This window comes from Ostrinia furnacalis, unplaced genomic scaffold (assembly GCF_004193835.3).
Source record: "Ostrinia furnacalis isolate ACB-3 unplaced genomic scaffold, ASM419383v2 OfSCF0876, whole genome shotgun sequence".
Lineage (NCBI taxonomy): Eukaryota > Metazoa > Arthropoda > Insecta > Lepidoptera > Crambidae > Ostrinia > Ostrinia furnacalis.
Genome location: NW_021131115.1, coordinates 316,235 through 335,856, shown reverse-complemented (window position 1 = coordinate 335,856; position 19,622 = coordinate 316,235). Strand labels below are relative to the sequence as shown.

Below are 19,622 nucleotides of genomic sequence, written 5' to 3'. Positions count from 1 at the left end.
AAAACTCGCGTAAAGTTTTGAAACATAGCAATGTTATTGTCATATTGTTTGTTGGATTGAGCGATAGTCACATAATTGATTTGTTATAGGGACCACAATTTTTATCAATGACTGTCAATCCCATTTTTGTATTTTTTTCCACAATAAATTAGTTAGTGAAGTTGAAATTTAATCGTAAAGTTGTGTCACGCAGCAAAACTTAAAAGTACGGAAGCATCATAAAGCCCCAACTGTTTTCACTCAACTTTAATAAATTTATACAAATAAATATCACATTCATTTATTTGCATTCAAGTTTAATTTTTTTACTTTGCTCGCAACACTGGACGCTACAGTTGTGGTGTTGGTACCTATATTGTGAATACAAAGAAACTTCGCTTCCGCCCTCGTGGTTATAAGGTGTGAAATTGATTGCCACTTGTAAGGACATTTCAATTGGCAATATTGGCATCCTCAAACGAATGCACCTTCTGTTAGTATTTAACCTGTGGTTCTACTACAATATAATTGTTTATCATTCTTCCAAGTCTAGTGAACCATCTTTTAGCGTTTTTATATCTAGAGTTCTGCTTGGTGACATCTCAAATTAGCTTAGCATTGTGCGTCCTTAGACAAAGTAACTTGTGACAGATTCAATTGCGCAATTCACAGATAGAAGTGGTATGAGTATGTCCATTGTCCAGTCGCAATCTTATGCAGTAACGATACAAACGAATTTGCAGCGTAAATGTCGACTGCAAAACAAAGAAGTAACGAGACTACTCCCACCTCTCGTTCCCGCTGCAACTCCTGTGTAGCCAAGATCTACAGCTTGACCGTCAATAAAAATCCAACCACCGAAGGTCAAGTTTGTCCCAGGGGAAAGTTAAACTGTCATTGGACCCGCAACAAAGACGTAAGATTACAGATGAAACTGTCACAAAGCTACTTCGGAGAACGTTTGTGGGTTATTACCATCTCGCGTCGCACCTTCGCAGCGCAACCAAATAAAGTCGATATGTACCTATAGGTGACACTCACGGTACTGGCAGATCCAGTGCAGGTAATCGAGGTTGCAGCCCACGTCATTCCACAGCCAGGCTCGGCCTCCGTCCAGCATCACGCAGTTCTGTTCGCCGTTGTAGTTGTTCGGCTGGTCCTTGCCCCAAGTAGGTTTGGTCACCACTTCGCCTGGGGATTAAACGTTTATTAGTTAATTTAATGACACAAGAACATACATAATACTTGGTTTTGGCCTGGACGGATAATGTGAGGAGTGTTGGCCAAGTTTTCCAATAGCCTCGGATAAGCGTTGAGCGGTTTCAGCCAAGTAAGAGTAGGTATCAACAATAATCCGTATTCAAAATTACAAGCATCGTTTTTCATAAAATTGTAGCGGTAAATGTACAGAACTTACAAATGTGTCCACCGCAAATGAGTAACGGCATGTCTGTCTAAAGCACAGCGCTTTACACACGTTTACGGGAAAAAACTAACATGATTGATTTTCGCGCGCCGAAGTCGACCACAGGTTATACGGAGTATGCAAATGACTTCAATGAGGTTGAATAGGGGCCGATGTTTAATTGTTATTTCATTATGATTTATAACGTTAGTATATATCGGAGGGGGCGAGAGCCTTAAACTATGTTTTTATATCTTTTTTGATAGGTATCCAATTTTAGATCATCATCATCATCATCATTTTAGCCATAGGACGTCCACTGCTGAACATTAAATAGGTACTAAGACCACAGCTAAGACACAAATACATTGTACAACTGTCTGATGGAGCGACATTTGTCATCTTAACAAAGCTTCCTAAATAAAGAGTTAAAAACTGTTAAAAACATTATTGATTTACAAGGCCAAAAGGGAAAACAAGATGGAATATTTAAGCCGTAATGGTAAAAAATGCTTTTAAAGATTTGCGCGTAAGAACGCGCTCTGTCTGGGCTGGGACATGTCGCACCGAAAAACGGGCCGCGTGACATTAATGATTATTAGAAAAGACATTTTTTGTATTTCATAAAACACTTTTTCCTTTTCTTGAGTGAAATTTTGTACAGACGACGACACATTAAGGTAAATACTGTGACATCTTTGTGATATGGGTGATTTTGCACCAAAATGTGTTAGTCTGATGTGTCAACAACTGTACATTAGTGTAGGCGTACATTAGGCGACAATCGCGTCGACTTTGTATTTGACTTTGCGACGATTCTTGTCAATTTAATATATGACACTGACAAGATCACGAATTCACGACAGAGTCGCGGATTCGCGACAAAAAGCTATTATTATGAAATTGACAAGAACAGGGGTCAAGTTGCCGAGCTGTCGCTGTCGCGTGTCGCCTAGTGTGCACCGTCTCTATGAGACCCACTGGACCGTGACCCGACGGGGTATGCAACAACAATACAGGGCGGCCACGGGGAAGTGTGTGTGAGCCCGAGGGAGAGTCGCATTCCAGCCAGGTGCGCAGTTACCTTGACCAGGTCGTACTCACCATCCACCCATTTCCAAGTCCTGGAGGTGAGGCCGGGCTCCTTCTGGGCCCCGATCCAGACTAGTTGAGTCTTCAGCTTGGACTTGCGGCGCTCCAGCTCTTGGATCAAGAAGCTCGATGTTGCTCCCTGAGGAAGAACAAGCAATCAAGAATAAACACTAAGAAACATTGATTACATTGCGGACATCACACAAAGACAAAAGTTTTACAATTGTTTGTTATCCCTAATTAAAAAAAAGGATACATAAAACCATTAATTAACGATGGCGCGACCCTGGTTTTCAGTGTAGTTACTTAACGAGCTCGTCTTTTTCCAACTTTTTTCGTGTGGTTTTTATCTATCGAAGTTACATCACTGCTGTCGTACTTTATGAGGCGTAAGAGAAATGGATCGGATATCGGATTAAAGTCCGCATTACAAAAAGTGCTTAAAACTTGTACAAATAAGGTACTTGATACAAATAAGGCCTACGTTCTAATAAGGCCTATACATCAGAAAACACAGATAAATACATCCAGCCGGGATAATATTTCAAGGATACGTACTCATATGCCCTATAACCCGGTAGAGTGCAAAAGCGTCCCGATCCATGATCCCAGCACCAATTGGCACGCGTTCTTCTAAGGTGGTGGGTGATTTCGTGCTCTCTTATAAAAATCTGGCGATTTCATCTTAAATTTTCGGTAAAATGACGCTGTTTTAGATTAAGCTTTTCTTTGTAATCGTTTCTAAATATTTTTTACTAGCTAATAATTACCTTAATTTGTACTACTGGCTATAGATGCATTATTTGTAAATTTTTAAAGACAACAAGTGCGACATGTCTAATAAGGCCTAGGCCTTATTTCAGCATGGTAGGCCATATTAGATACTTATGTCAACACCTGATTATGGACAAATTAATTAATCTAAATGAGTCATTGAGTAACTAAATATTTATTCAGTAAATAATGTTACTAACAGCACAGAAAAGAAAAAGAAAAAAGTGTCGAAAAAAATTACAAAACCTGTAAAAAAAGAAAAAAGAATACAAAACCAATAAAACTTAAGAAAAAAAGCCGTATGTATAATTCTAAAGGAAAGAATAATAAAAACTGGTATTATCATGCCTGTCTCGAAGACAACGTAGCAGATATACGACCATAAAGGACTGCTTTTGGTGGTATCACAAAGATTATGTAGGAGTTCGTAAAGATGATTCAGAAGCCTTTTTATGCCCTGGTTCTAACAACAATTGAGATCTCATTTTGTTTACGAAAATTCAAGACTAAATGATGTTCCTAAACTGATTTATTTAAAAGGTTTTATGTGTAGGCCTTATTCGAACACGGTGCTTTAATAAGCCTCATACAAAAAAATAATATTGTTAGTTTTTGTAATTTTTTTTGATAATATATGTAAGGAATCATTACTTTGTTATTATGAATATTTAATTTTATCTATAATTTATGTATATTTCTTAATAAGTGGAATTTAAGTTTGTCTAGAGATACAGATACAGTATATTTCTGTTTACTTGTTATGTAAAATTTTGATAACGCAAACAAAACGACGTGTTTAATGTTATAAGACTGACTACTGAAGAGGCATTTGAATCATATAGGCCTTATTCCGTGTAGGTGATTTATTAAAGCCAAAATCAGTGGTTTCGTAATTTGCTTATTTTGAATAGATTTTGTTAAAAATTGAGTTATTTTTTGTAATATTGTTAAAATTAAAAGGTGGAAGAAGTTAATTACATTTGTTTTTGTTGATTAGCGTTAATATTTATTGAAATATAAACATTTAAAGTTAGGTAGGCCTTATTTGTATCAAGTACCTTACACACAAAGTCACATCACTAGGTACATATTAAAAAAGTCGCCTTCCTGTCTATCTGTCCCTATGTACCTATAGTTAGATTTTTAAAACTCGCAACAGATTTTGATGCGGTTTTTTTAATAGATAGAGTGATTCAAGAGGAAGATTTTTAAGTATGACTAGACTAGTACAACATAAAACTTTGTGATTTTACACTGTATGTGCCATACAAGGAATCAAACTATGAACCTCTTGAGTGCGAACCTCTCTCTCTATAGATTTCTAAAATTGTTTGAAAAAGATGAAAACAAAGGAAAAATCTGCTTGAAAAGTGTCAAGGTACGAGACTCGTGTAACGACAAATACATAAATATTTTGAAAGGTGCTTTTGATACCAAATGGGAAGGTTATGTACGGTGACAAACACATTAGTCGTGTCAGTCAGTTACATTACATGAGATACTGTAAAATTAATTATGTATAATGCGAAATGACTTTTATTTTCATCCACCTGTTTATGACATTTACTTCATTCAATAATTCAGAACTTAATTTTGCCTTTCATGATAAAAAGCTTTTTGTTGTTACCTATCTCAAGCCATTCTTTGCGTGCATTATTAGTAGACTATTTTTATATCTCAGAGATTTTAATACAACATCATCTGCACAGTAATTAACGTAATTAAAAGTGGTAGGTAGTTGAAAGAACAATGCTTTGGCTTAATCAAAATCGCGGAGCTCACAGGCTTCCAATAATTTCATTAAACCTTCACAAACAAATTTTATATCCGTCCCATTATTAAGTTTTCCGATATTTTAAAATCTCGAACACAATTCGCTTTAATTTTGTCATGATAATAATAATTTGTTTCGTTAGTGCGTAGGTAGGTATATTGTTTTTAAAATCTGTAGGTTATTGGAAAATACGTGGTGATTAAATTCCCGAAATTTTAAACAAAATAATAAAATCATATTTATTTCATCATAAAATCATATTACTCTCACACACAAAAACAAAATTACTATATTACATTATTTGAGGCATCTTGTGTGTGAGAGACTGGAGCCTGATATAAGAAGGTTTCAGAGAACCCGTATTTCAGGTGTAAAAAAGTGTATTCATCAAATTATGCTTTGTACACGAGTATTCACGGTGACATACTTACTTCATTTGATTTTGTTGTTTACTGTTACATTTCAATGTTAAGTTTGGTATGTTGAAAATGCTATTAGCTTAGCTAAGCTTGTTTAACAAGTAACAAATAGTAGATAGGTAAGATTGTTTTAAAAATTTGTAGCGGAAACATTGTTGTTTGTGATGCATTAAATCGTTTATCTTTTGTTGCAACCAGGTCTTGGTATTCAGATTTAATGAGCCGACATAGGTGTCTGGCTCAATTGAATGGACCGGCTTCAATGTGCCCTCCGAGGCACTCAATCATACTTTTTGGACGTGGTACCTAGTGATTCAAGCCTTCAATTTCCTTATAATATAATGCGGGCAAACACAAAGTTTTACACATTATTAATCAAATAGGATTCTAACCCGCAACGAAAGTCTTATTTTTATCCACAAGACCACGGAGGGGTTCATAATCAAATTATAATTTTAACTTTAACTGGAAAAGAGAATCAGTATAAAAATTTGCTATTTCCTCTAAAAATATCCGAGTAAATAAGTACCAGGTAAATCATAATATCGGTTGCATATTACGGATTCCTCTGGCCGCTGGGATGAGGCGCGGGGAAGCAGGTAACGACATCTTCCGTCTGCATTTCGATCAGGGATGTTATGGATATCCGTAACCGAAACTATCGGATATCCGAAAAAAAAATCAGTAACCGTAACTGAAACCGATTCAAAAGTTTCGGATAAAGGCGGAGTCTAAATCTTTACATTATTTAATATTTGTTACTTGTCTGGCATTCTCTGGCACCATCTAATATCTCCGCCTATTTTACCTTTATCATAGGTCGACACCTAGTAAGTACCTACATAAAGTGGATGTGGGTCACGCAGAATTTGAATTTTACATTTTTTAAATTCTAATATCCGTAACCAAAATTATCCGAAACTTTCGGATAATCCGAAATGATTTCATATCCGTAACCGAAACCGGTATAATATTATTCTAATATCCGTAACCGTATCCATAACCGAAACTTCATATCCTTAACATCCCTGATTTCGATGACATTCGTGGTTCGTCTCGACCTCACTCGAAATAGAACCAATAAGGCTTAGTCGCACCACCTACTTTGTTACTCGGTGTTTTTTGTATGGAGTTTGACAGATTTTTGACGTTTGTTAAGTATAGTTATGTAAGATGATGTAACCCAGTCAAGTTTCGAAAACATATTTTTTATTCACCAAATGTTATCGCTCGCTCGCTTTCACCTTCTGCCTGATCATCACTATCCTTCAGGTGAGATGCAGGCCAAGATCTTCCTCGTTGTGGAAAAAACAGCTTATTTAGCAGCATACTTAGCTATTGGAAGTATCTGCGAATAAAAACTGCGTCGTAACAAACACGTTTCAAATATGAGTTAAGTAGTTATTATACTGACAGGTATTCCGTAAAAATGCAATGTAAAATGAAACGTTAAAATCTTCAGAGGACGCCAAGTTTTATCAAGTCAAATGAAAACATTTTTCAGGTACCTAACTGTAATAAGCAGAATTCTTCTCTGGAAGCAGGCATTGCTTGAATTAATTTGATTTCCTGCAAGTTTTCAGAGTTATCTAGCAATGTTGTTTATTACACTTTTGTGGAAACATTTCTCATAATGCGAAGTAATGAAATACCTGCGATTTTAAGTGCGCTGCATCTCAACTTATTGTAGTGAGGAGATTAGAGAACTGTTTACTCGAACGTCCATTTATTTATGTAGGTTATCTAGTTATATACTTCTATGTATATTGTGTTTTATTAATGTACGTGGTACACATACATTTATAGATAGAAAACATCCAGATCAACAAATAAGTTCATACACGCAATATTTGTACTGTGCGGGAATCGAACACTGGCATAGTAGTCCGTTACGATTACGAACCACTACACTAAACTGGCGATTAAACCACTAATACTCGTACTTACCTACTAACTATACTTTTAATAGTTCAACTATGTATATCACTCATTAATGAACACATCCAGTATTGAGTGGCAACTGTACATGTACATAATATTGTAATCAGGCTATTGTTCCCGATCGGTGTATTGTGATGCTAATCACTTTCCCACACCGTATTACAATGAGAGAAAAGGTCAATTTCCAACGTGACGGATGAAGAGTTCGAAAAGAACTGGCAATGTGACAATGAGCCAAAAATCGACGCGTGCGACGCCGCACCGCAAAGATTTCGCCGTATCACCAGGCCTGTTCATCTCCGCGAGTACATCGAAAACAAAACACGCACGATGGCCCACCTACAGGATACTATTCGACAAGGCCTCACATACGAGCGAACATTGACTCACGCACGCGTATTCTTGTGTATGATGTAAGAAAATAAAGAAAATGGTGTACTAAATACTGTGCAGTATTTAACTGCCTAAATAATAATAAAAACACAGAATGTACCTACTTTTTTAAGTTGCCTCAAGACACTGAGAGGTAAATAACTAGTTAATATTATTCATAATAATTCATGCTAAATCATGTATTTCCTCCGCCATTTTCCGCAGTTTGGATCACGTCACATCATTTTACCGAAGTCAGCCCTATAGCTTCGGCGCAGTGCCGATCACTGACGTTTGTCAACAAAATGGTGCTTGACTCTTGAGACATGCTAAATTACACCATATTGTTAATGACATTGAGCATACATTTTTTTAAATACCTTCGCGAAGTAAAACTTCTGTACGTAGTAGGTACTTATTATTATTCTGTGGTATCACTCACCGCTCGTGTGTCCGCCACAGATATTCATATAACCCCATACGTCCGTTGCGCTGCGTCGCGTTATAAAAAATGCCCGCGGCTTCACCCGCGTGAAATTTCGTTTGACACAGATCGTCATAAATTAAAGCCTATATGTTAATATTCTGGGTTATAAACAAGAATACTGTAAATTTTCATCAAAATCCATTGTGTAGCTTTTGCGTGAAAGAGTAACAAACATCCAGACATCCAGACATCCAGTCATCCAGACATCCAGACATCCAAACTTTCGCATTTATAATACACTCAACATCAAATAAACCGCACCTTCCGCGACGCGAACTTTAAGTTTAGAACTAGGCCTTTAAATGGTGCCAATATTGGTGGGAAGTGGGGATGCATACGTTTCAATGTGCTTGTCGCGGGCGGTGCGATTTATTTGACGACGAGTGTATTAGTAGGATATATGGAAAACGTCGCAGCATCGACGTAGCGAAGTTGTTTTCTTATATTTTTTATGATGCGACGCACGCATCGCAACGGACTAATGGGGCCTCACCCTAAGTCCACAGGTTGACTGCGTTTCCACCGGAGATGTGCGAGGAAAATGTGTCGTGCGAGGATGTCTAGCTGTGCTGTGAAAATGTGTGGGGGGTCTCCACCAAAGCTGTGCGAGGTAAATGTGTCGTACGAGGATGTGTATGGGCGCTGTGAAAATACGTATTAATGTGTGTAATGGCTTACTCGAACAAAAATTGGCACTTTAAACTTTAATAATTTGCAAACAGATCTCAAAATGGAAAAATAGTCTTAGAAACCCCTTAGCCAACCTCCACAAAATTACAGCTCTCTAGTGCCAATAGTTTCCAAGCAAAACCTCAGACAGACAGACAGACATTCGAAACTATAAGGGTTTTCGCGATGTCAAGTAATATTTTTATGATTTGATAAAAATATTACTTGACATTGTGAAATTTTTGCGTGTCATGTAGACGAAACATGTTGAACCTAATTGTTTTATCTGACATCTGTATTGTACCATGTTTCTGTGCAAATAATTGAATTTAAATACTTAAGTAAAGTTGTATTATTTCAGGTTTTTTTGGGTGATCTGATGATGAAAGATCAAACTTCGTAAGTTAGGTGTTAGATGATACTTTTTAGTTGCCGATATTTAAAGTAGGTAGCCTGTATTTTAAGGAAGATTAACTTATTTACCCTTTAAATGGAAAACTATAGTCTTATGCTCGTTTTCACCTTCAATCCCTAATTTTTAAGGGACCCCTATGGTAACACAATAGGAATTTATTTTTTTATAGGGGTCACTTAAAAATTAGGGATTGATGGTGAAAACGGGCATTAATATCATTAAACAGGTTTTTTATTTTAAATTATATACCAAATTATATACCATGATGATTTTTTGGAATCGGTGCCGGTAAATTTAGAACATTTCTTGAGCTTGGCACTGAGCAGGCTGGTCGGTCGGTTTTAATGTTTTGCAGGTACTTTGAAGATTTTCTAACTGACCCATTTTCTTTGCAGTCCAGTGTAATTTATTTATTTATTAAAAGATTGCAATTGTAGCATTAAAAATCCTTCCGTGGCATTTTATCAAAGTGATCTATCATAAAATAAGTCCACAAGTTCATTTGACCAAAAAATAAAATCACAAACTACTAGGACTATAACTTTCATGACTTCAGTTTAATAAGTAAGCAAAAAAGGTGTTTTTGCGACGAAGCCAGTTTATGTTGACTACCTAGCACATGGAGGTAGCAGGTGAGCTCGGATCGTTTAACATGAGCTACTGGACCGCGCCGCTTCTGCTGAGCGATTGTGACCATTATAATGGCTGGTTACCCGTACATTTGCGGATGATCAAGACAATTGAGTACGGAGGCCTTTCGGCCGATCTAATACCGCTTTGGTTCTATATTTAGTAGAACTCTCACCGAAAACTTTGTCACCGCGATTCAGGTTTGTATGCCAGCGCGGTATTTTGTATAGAGGTAATGTTTCAGCGCCATCTAGTAACGCCTAACTTCAAACCAAGTTAACTCCACTTTAGAGTGAAACAATTTTTTTGTTTTTACTATGAGATTTTATAAGGTAAGTCAAAATAAAAAAATGCATTTTTACTTTGGCGTGTCCCGAGACAAATCAAAGTATTCACGACAAGCTTAAAATATACTAGCGGCCGCCCGCGACTTCGTACGTGTGGAAGTGGATCCTGTTTTACTCCTTAAGGGGTTGAATTTTGCAAAATCCCGTCTTAGTGAGCATCTAGGTACATTCTAAAAGGAACCCCCATGCAAAACTTGAGACTCCTAGCACTTGTACCTACTTGTAGTTTCTGAGATTTCGTGATGAATGAGTCAGTCAATCAGTGACCTTTCGCTTTTAGAGATATAGATCGAGCTTTTGATTTAATTTTAAACTTATTTTATTCTTTTTAAAACATTTAAAAAAATCTTGTTTCTTGATAATAATTTTACATAATTAAATTGTTAAAACAATACAGATTTTCATGTTACACCAAAATGTTTGAAGGTTTGAAGGTAAGCAACACAATTGTATCACTGCACAATGAAATTTTTATTAAAAAACAAAATTGATATTGATTAAAAAACGTTTGTAGCACATAATATACTAATATTCTGGTGAGTCATCTCAGAACTTTTTTATCCTTAATGCACCTTATTCTACAAAAGCCATAAACTAAGGAAAAAGCTTCAATAAAAATCATACTCGTAAATAATAACAAAAAGAGCATTATACTCGTATACTCCTGGGACCTTTGTCCGACCAAATAATTCCCGCCAAAATGCCTGTTTTATCTAAGATGGAACGTCTGTTTCTCGTTCCGTCTAAATAGATGGATCCGCCAATGGCAATACAATTGACATGTTACTGTTCACGACGGGTCCGTATTTGCCCGTATAAAATTAAATATGAAGAGTAACATACGAATTGTACAGCCGTTGGCCAATCCGTCTTTTTAGACGGACCGAGAAAGCAAACGGTCCATCTAAGTGGGAACAGGCCCATTCTGTATTTGTATAACTCAAATCGAAAAACTTAGCTACCGCGATTCAGGGTTGTATGTTGTTGAGGTGTGTTGTAGACGCGTAAGGTTACAGCGCCATCTATTGAGGATTGCATGAACCTCTTTAAAAACAAACAGATTTATTCATACCATTTATATGCACATGTTAACATGGGCTAGTGTCGGCTTATAAATCCAGTTACTCGTACCTAACATCCTGTAGATAGAAAACACTCAGACCAATAAAAAAGTAATGTTTGTACTGTGCGGGAATCAAACCCGCGACATCGGCATAGTAGTCTGTTTCGAACCACTACAACGGCCGGCCATTAGATATGTTAGAGTTCTCATTACCTGAAAGCCATGGATCAGGTCACCCCCATGGGATTGGCACTGCTTCCTCGCCTCTTCAAAGGAACCACCCTTGGCTACGTTGAACTCATAGCAGTTCCGAGAGAAGGCAGCCAGTTCGATGTCCGCCGGGGCCCCAGCCGGTGCGCAACGGTCGTTCGAGAATTCTGTTGAAGAAACCAAGTCAATGAGGCAAAGAATATCTTTAAAGAGTAAATATTATTTTCACAAGAGTTCAATTCTATTTATTATCCTTACAACGAAGGTTCTGCGAGTATATTTTGCGTTATAAACTAATTTCGTTTTTTATACTAATAAAAGTGGATTTCTAACTGCATGCAAAGTGCAGCTGTACAGTTTCAGTAAGGATCCATGCAGACTACGATTTTTCAGGCGCCACCGAAAAATTGCATCGAGAAGTGCTATCCTGACCCAATATGAACGAGATAAAGATGGGATCCCATTCTATGTGATCTACGGTGATGAAGGCCACGACAGCTCACGACACTGATTTTCAGTGTGCCCTATGACGAGTGACGTTGTACTCACTTCTGCTGCCATTCACAACGATTTTATTGGTGTTGCCAGAGTTTTTGCTCGTTACTGACACAATTTCACACTGGAACGACGATCTGGTGAAGGTCGCGGGATACCTGGATGTGGGCTGCAAAAGACCGGTCGTTGTGGAAATACTTGGGCCTTTGTCCAGCAGTGGACTGAAACGAAAGAACTGGCTAAAACATTTCCCGAGAATTTATTAGGATAAAACATACCTTCGGTCGTGAAGACCTCGACTTCGCACAGGGATAGCGAGCCCTCCACCCCCACCAGTTGCAGGAATACGTGCTGTCCAATCAAGGGTCTTGCGCAAGTAAAGGTCTTCGTCACTCCTTCATCTGAAAGTTAAGGCACAGTTACAAATCGTTTGTAAAGAGTCTGGTCTGCAAACCATGCTAGAAAGGCCGTCAAAAATAACGGCTAAACATTTTCCGATTCTTGAATTTATTCATCAATCGGGATTAAAAATTTGACAGTTATCAGCACAACAAGCATGGAACACGCTGAAGAAGCAATACAATTTCATAATTATTTCTTGAAAGTCATTAAACAAACTATGGTTTGGTGGTAGACGAGACACAAGATATTTTTACCTTTTAACAAAATTATTCTTCATCAAAAAAGTAACATTTCAGGCAAGTTAGTTTTAAGTTCATGTCCGAGTTGATTTTTTGGGATAATACAATTAAATCTATCAGGCGTTTTACCTTTTTAGAAACAAGTCGCAAACGCATAGACCTAATCTCTGAAAACCTTCACAATATCAATATTGTCCTGCTCTAAAACTGCATTAACCACGCGTAAGGAGGTACCTACATTACATACTGAAAAATCACATATAAGTTTATCTACAATCGTATTTCCCTCCCATTTCCCACCACCTACGTGACGCGATTGAGGTGTCAATCCGTGGAATAGTGTTGGGCAATGTAGCTAAATATTAAATAAAAATCGATGTAAGGTTTTTTTGAAAGGAAGTTTTTGAACGAAACAAGTTGGAAGAAGATGATTTGGTTAAGAACAGGGCATGTTTCTAGTAATATCTTTCTTTGTAATATTTATTTTTGATTACGGTTAATTAGTTAATGCTTAGCAAAAAAAATAAACTTTGTGTAGTAACATTAGCGTATATCGATAAAAGAGGGTGGACAACACTACGCACTGTAAAGCTAGCTTTGCTTTGTTAAATGAAAAAAACAGTGACCCTTAAACGGACGTGTGTACGCCAATTTTCAATTTCAAAGTGTTGGTTTCAAAGGGGTTTACCGTCGTGAGTAGGGTTGCCAGTTCCAAAAACACAGAAGCCGGACTCGGTGCTTAATTTGACCGGACATTTTACCCTAAAAGTCGGACACGCCTTTTAGTATCATAGCTCATGAGTGAGTACTATCAACTATCATCTTCGAATCGGTAGCCCAACATCCTAATACGCGCATGTATGCTTTCGACTGGCGCGATAAAAAGCCTAACAAAAGCCGGACAGGCCGGACAAGAAATTTTTTGGCCGGATTTTTGGTTTCAGCCAAATGACGTCCACCGCTGGACAAAGGCCTCCCCCAAGGTTTTCCACAATGAACGGTCCTGCGCTGCCCGCATCCAGGCTCTTCCCGCGACCTTTACCAGATCGTCGGTCCACCTAGTAGGAGGCCTGCCCACGCTACGTCTTCCAGCCCGTGGTCGCCACTCGAGAACTTTCCTGCCGCAACGGCCATCGTCTCTACGAGCTATGTGCCCCGCCCACTGCCACTTGATTTTAGCAATTCTGCGAGATATTATGTCGGTTACTTTGGTTCTCCTGCGGATCTCCTCATTTCTGATTCGATCACGCCGGATCGCGATTTGGCCGGATAAGTCCCTAAAAAGCCAGACACCTGGCAACCCTAGTCGTGAGTGACATGCCCAATTCTCGGTGCAGAGTAAACTAGCTGTTTCTAACTAGGTGTAACACAAGGCACAAAACGTTCTGGATTTTTCTTTGCCGAGTGAACGGAGCAAATTGGAAACGCCGGTATTCCGGTTACGGGGAACTGCGAAATTGTTTTACTACCTATATGCATTGTTAGTTTGCGTCTAATAAAAAGATTCCTCGTTAATCCGTAACCCGAAATTCTGACTTCGTTAGTTTACAATTGCGGTGGTGTGCACAATCTGCCTAAGTTATAATGATGCTGGACACCTAGTAGACATGTTGTCTGCTTTGTCTATGTGCAGTCACCTTACACGTTGGATCTGAGTTGTGTTGTGACCTATTTCCCAGAGTCCTTTGAGCTAAATTTTGCATTAGACAATACAGACTACCTACTCACATATTTTTTGTACATGAAAGTGCGCACACTACATCGATTTGGTATCTGCTGATTTCGTATCAATGATGTTATGGATATCCGTAACCGTAACCAAAAGTATCGAATATCCGAAATAAAAAAATATTCGTAAATGTAACCGAAACCGATTCAAAAGTTTTGGATAGTTTCGGATAAAGGCGCAGTCTAAATCGTAATATTTATAATATTTGTTACTTGTCTGGCATCCCCTGGCACCATTCTGTTATAAGTACCCGCCCGTTTTACCTTTATCATAGGCACCGTCATACTTACATAAAGTTTTTGTGGGTCGCGCAGCATCTTGCTATTTGAATTTAGCCTTTTTAAAGTTTTATTATCCGTAACCGAAATTATCCGAAACTTTCGGATAATCCGAAATCATTTACTACCCGTAACCGTAACCGAAATTGGTATAATATTATTTTAATATCCGTAACGTCAGTTGGTATCTATATAATAAAAGAAAGTCGTGTTAGTTACTCCACTTATAACTCAAGAACGGCAGAACCGATTTAGCTGAAAATTGTCAGGGAGGTAGTTTAGAGCCAGGAGAAGGACATAGGATACTTTTTATCCCGTTATTTATTGCCATTAAGGCGGAACCAAGTTCGCCGGGTCAGCTAGTTACACATAATTTAAGTACTATCTTACTACCTAAGCACCAGAATTTGGCTGGGAAATATTTACAATTGTTTGTTTTAATTATTACGTCAAAAAAATTAGGTAATCCTATCATCTTGACTCTGCAATATCACAGTTGAGTAATAAATAGTAGTCGTGCTACGTTTATCTCGCTTTTCACAAAATTATTACTCGGAATTGGAATGATTCCAGATTTGAGTCGTCCGTGGTTGAGGATTCCGGGTGAAGCTACCTTCGGCCTGATCATCACTTAGCTACCATCAGGTGAGATACAGGCCAAGAGCTTCCACATTGTGGATAAAAAAATAAAAAGACAAAAAAAATACTGTAAAGTTTCATCAAAACCCGTTCAGTAGACTAAGTCTAAAAATTAAGCTATAGAGCTTACTGATGTTCGAACGAACTATTCAAAGTTATTCAGGTTGAGTTAGTAAACTTTTTTGATTACCGCTTTAGAAGGTCCACTACTTAGATTGGGTGGCACAATGTACCATCTTCTTTAATTTTAACAAACGTCAAAGGTGTGTCAAGCTTCATACAAAAATATTGGTTATGGTTAAAATATGGTGGTGCAACTCAGCCTTATTGTTTGTTTGTTTGTATAAACTACCTAACATTATGGCTGGGTTGCAGCAGCATCTTACTTTAACTTAGACAAACGTCAAAAATATACCAAAATCCAACAAAAAACACCGGCTATCGTTATAGTTACGATCAAAGTTAAGTGGTGCAACTCAGCCTAAGTATTTCTGCTAATCTTTTCTTTTAAAGTTTTTAAACCTTTGTTTGTCACCTGTTATCCGCTTTGCAATGGAGGGAAGTCGAACCTTAATTTCGAACTCCTCCTAAGTTCTTCTGATTAATTTCGTTGCTGGTCCAATGACAGTTTAACTTTCCCCCGGGACAAACTTGACCTTCATTGGTTGGGTTTTTGTGGCGGTCAAGCTGTAGATCCTGGCTACACAGGAGTTGCAGTGGTGGGAACGAGAGGTGGGAATAGTCCCGTTAAGTATTTCTGCTATGGCGCGGGCCTACGTTACACCAGTTACACGAAGTTATGCGTCGGTGTAAGCGCGTGACGCTTTTTTTAGGCGTAATAATACTGTGAGAACATTTGAGCAGTCACTTGTTCGGGACAATCGCGAAAACAAACGTGAAAGCGTAAGTTTAGCCTTTCACACTCATAAATAAGAAGGGAAGAAAATGGTTAAAATGTATGTTATGATGATTTTGAGGAAGGTATTGTCAGTCGTCTACGTCTATTAGGTTAGGCATATTAAAGAATATAGACGACTGATGCAATCATTCATTTTCAAAAGTAAGATTTCCACTGATGAAAAGAGGCCTCAAGCATTTCCTCAACTATCGTTCTTGCGCTTTCCGCACCCAGGCGTTTTGCTCAAGATGCGCACTATTAGAGTAGGCGCACACAGTTGATTTATCGTCGGCCGATAGTTTAGTCGGGCAGTTGATCAGTATGGGCATGTATGGGAGTGCGCACACTACGCCGCCGATTCGATTTGGCCGATTCTCAAAATCGGGCTCAACTATCGGCCAACTAAAAATCACCGGTGTGCGCCTACTCTTATTGTTATCTTTTATTGATTTCAGAAGATAAGCTCACAATATCTTTATTGTCGTCTAAAATCGACAATTAGATCTATCTGTCCACTGAGTAGGAATACCACAGATCACAGAAATGAGGCCTGCGTTTTATGAGGCGAGGTTCTAGAACGTTTCTGAATTATTCATAAATAACATTATTGTCTTTCAAAACACAAGTAAAGACTGTACAAGTGAATGAACATTTAATAGACAGCAAATTAATCACCATAAGTTTGGTTCAGTAAGCTAGAAAACTCCTCACTCGAATCTACATAATCTTACATTTTAAGAGTGAATATTATTAAGTTTCGAGCTCAGTTATCCTAATTTTGACTTTACCTTTACTTACTTAGGTAAGTTGATGTTAACATCATACTTTAAATATGAAGACGATGTTTTTTCCATGCAGGATTCTACAGAGGTAGGAAGGTCAGAAGAGCCTCAGCGAATTTTAACTCACATTATAATTTGTAAAAGCTACATGTCTGTAGTAGTACTTGGACTAATTGCTCAGTGTCTGTAACGCTTTATGTACATAAAATTATGTAAAAATGTTATCTGTTTAGAATTCATTACATAAGCGTGCGGTTGGTTGGACGTGCTTTTTTGTGTGACTTTTTTTAAGTATGACGTGTGACACAAGTGAGGTGACACCAGTAGGGACACTTAAGGCTTGGTATTTCTTCTAAAGTAGGTATTTCGCGCTGTCAAAATCTGCGCGCGCAATTCTTCGCCGAAAACAGCGCGTCAAAGAGCTCCCGCCACAATTTCCAGCNCCATTTTCTCTGTTACCCGGCCTTAAAGCACTGCCCAGTCCCACCATGAAACGAAAGTCAAAAGGTCATTTTGATTTATAAAAGTAGTAAGTATAGGTGTTTAAAACAGCTAATTTGACAGATCATCAATATGAATAATTACAATAGTTTGGATTTTAAATAGTTACCGAGTATTTTCGAGTGTACGTAACAGCACAAGCACTTAGGTTGCATTTGTAAATTCGATATTTTGAACGTTCGATATTTTGATCATTAGATATTTTGAATGTTCGATATTTTGATCGTTCGATGAAACGTGTTCGATATTTTGATTTTCGATCATTTATAATTCGATATGGTGGAGGTAACCCGCAATGTGGGGGTATGGTGTGCTTGCTCTGATGGCCCTACTGACTCGTCTATATTTGTCCTGTATTCTCACGAAACGGTTTTTGTTTGCAGCTACGAGTATAATTCTCGCACGGTTAATACTTTGTTTGTATTCTTTTTGGTTAAAATGTGAACCGTCTGTTTGATAACATCTTAAATGCACTGTGAAGTAGTGGCAGTGGTAAGGTAACTATCACATAAATAATATGTAATCTGAAAAAAATTGTTTGTAATAAGTCGATCATTAACATTTTAAAAAGGATATTTTTCTTCTCTTCATAACAACTTTTTGCGGATTTCAGCTTCAGATGCTATGGCATTGGCAGCAACGCTTTTAGCAAATAACTTCTGTTCTTTATAATAATATGGATTAACATCTCGCGAGGCAAAATTGGCTTATATCAATTTGTACTGCAAAACCAAAATTACTAAAAACTCAGTGTGCTTTCTTTACGGGAGTCTCTTGTTTATCTAAAATAACAGGTACCTATTCAGCATATGTTTTTATTTATTGTCTGTTATGTTTTTATGTTTTTTTTTTATGTACTTACTCTTGCTTTGTATACCTTAAATGATAATTATGCTGAATAAAGACATTCATTCTTATTCTATTGTTCCCTACTTTTATCTCTGTAAATATGGCAAGGATGCAATAAATCCTTTTGAGTGTTGTTTCATGCTTTATGAGTCCACATCTTCTCTTATCCTAACTTTCCTCACAAAGGTGATATCACAAAGAAAAACAAGGAGGAAAAACCATCTCATTTTCATATTCAGCAGGATCGAACGAAACTTCCTATCGCCTTCTTCCTTTGAAACGATCCTATCCTCAGATCATAGACTATGATCTGAGGTCCTATAGCTCTCGTTACCAACCAAACTCCGCTAACCAAATCTTTGTTGGAATGCAAGCCTTCCAGTTTGTGTGCTAGTTGCGTCATAACTTCGCTGAAAATTTTCTACACACAAACAATATGCAAATGGTGTTCATCCGAATTTCGGAGTATCGGATTAATGTGATGTTTGCGTCTATTGACGTACAATAACTAATAATGCTTCTAACCTATTGCTATTGAAAAATGCTTTTCGGGAAACAACTAGACATACCTATTCATAAATTGATTAAAACTACACACGGTATTTACAGAGGTAATAGACAACCAATGTACCTATTTCTACTAATTAGATTTAGTTTAGAAAACATGTACGAGAACCAATTGGTTATGCGACCGACTGTCATTACGTTGGTCATAAGCCAAACGACCACGATACGATTTTATATATCTTGCGATGTTTAAAACTTAAATAATTGCACCAATGTAAGTTTGAATGGTTTATTACTTTAATAACGCATTTATTTATTATAGTGCATCAATAAAAATAAGTTTAACGAGTGAAAGTCAGTGTGCTCATATTTCGTGATTACGTGTTGGATAATAATAAAGCAGTAAGTATATCGATAAAATAAACAAAACACGATCTCGATGTCTAGTAGTTAGCATTTTCTTGATGATGTTAGTACGAATGAGCTATATTTTTACCCCGTATCGTGACCGCCTTGAAAAAATATGTGCGGGCGTCCTCCGTCCGTCAGTCAATTCCTATGAGGGCTGCCTGAAAATATACGTTTTCTTAAAATGTATTTTTCGCAAAATGTCTGCTATTCAGAAATTCTAGGTTGTTTCTCCATGTGTACATGTTAACTTTAATTTGTTTTTAATTAAATTAGTAAATATTGCACTATTTACTAATAATCCCGTTAGGCCCTCGT

The 19,622-nt window shown here is 37.5% G+C and overlaps 2 protein-coding genes across 7 annotated transcripts in view; one reads left to right on the top strand and one right to left on the bottom strand.

Annotated features, from left to right (window-relative positions):
* Positions 1–19,622, top strand: part of LpR1 (Lipophorin receptor 1) — a 686,741-nt gene that overhangs the window by 456,323 nt on the left and 210,796 nt on the right. The gene's annotated exons all lie outside the window — the stretch shown is intronic.
* The window catches only part of fw (CUB and Sushi multiple domains furrowed), a 110,354-nt gene that overhangs the window by 20,232 nt on the left and 70,500 nt on the right, over positions 1–19,622 (bottom strand). The window contains exons 5-8 of the mRNA XM_028301162.1: positions 12,351–12,473; positions 11,581–11,744; positions 2,489–2,615; positions 1,021–1,170 (exon numbers count right to left, since the gene is read on the bottom strand). Of these exons, the coding sequence (XP_028156963.1) occupies positions 1,021–1,170; positions 2,489–2,615; positions 11,581–11,744; positions 12,351–12,473 (564 nt within the window). The remainder of the gene's footprint in view (positions 1–1,020; positions 1,171–2,488; positions 2,616–11,580; positions 11,745–12,350; positions 12,474–19,622) is intronic.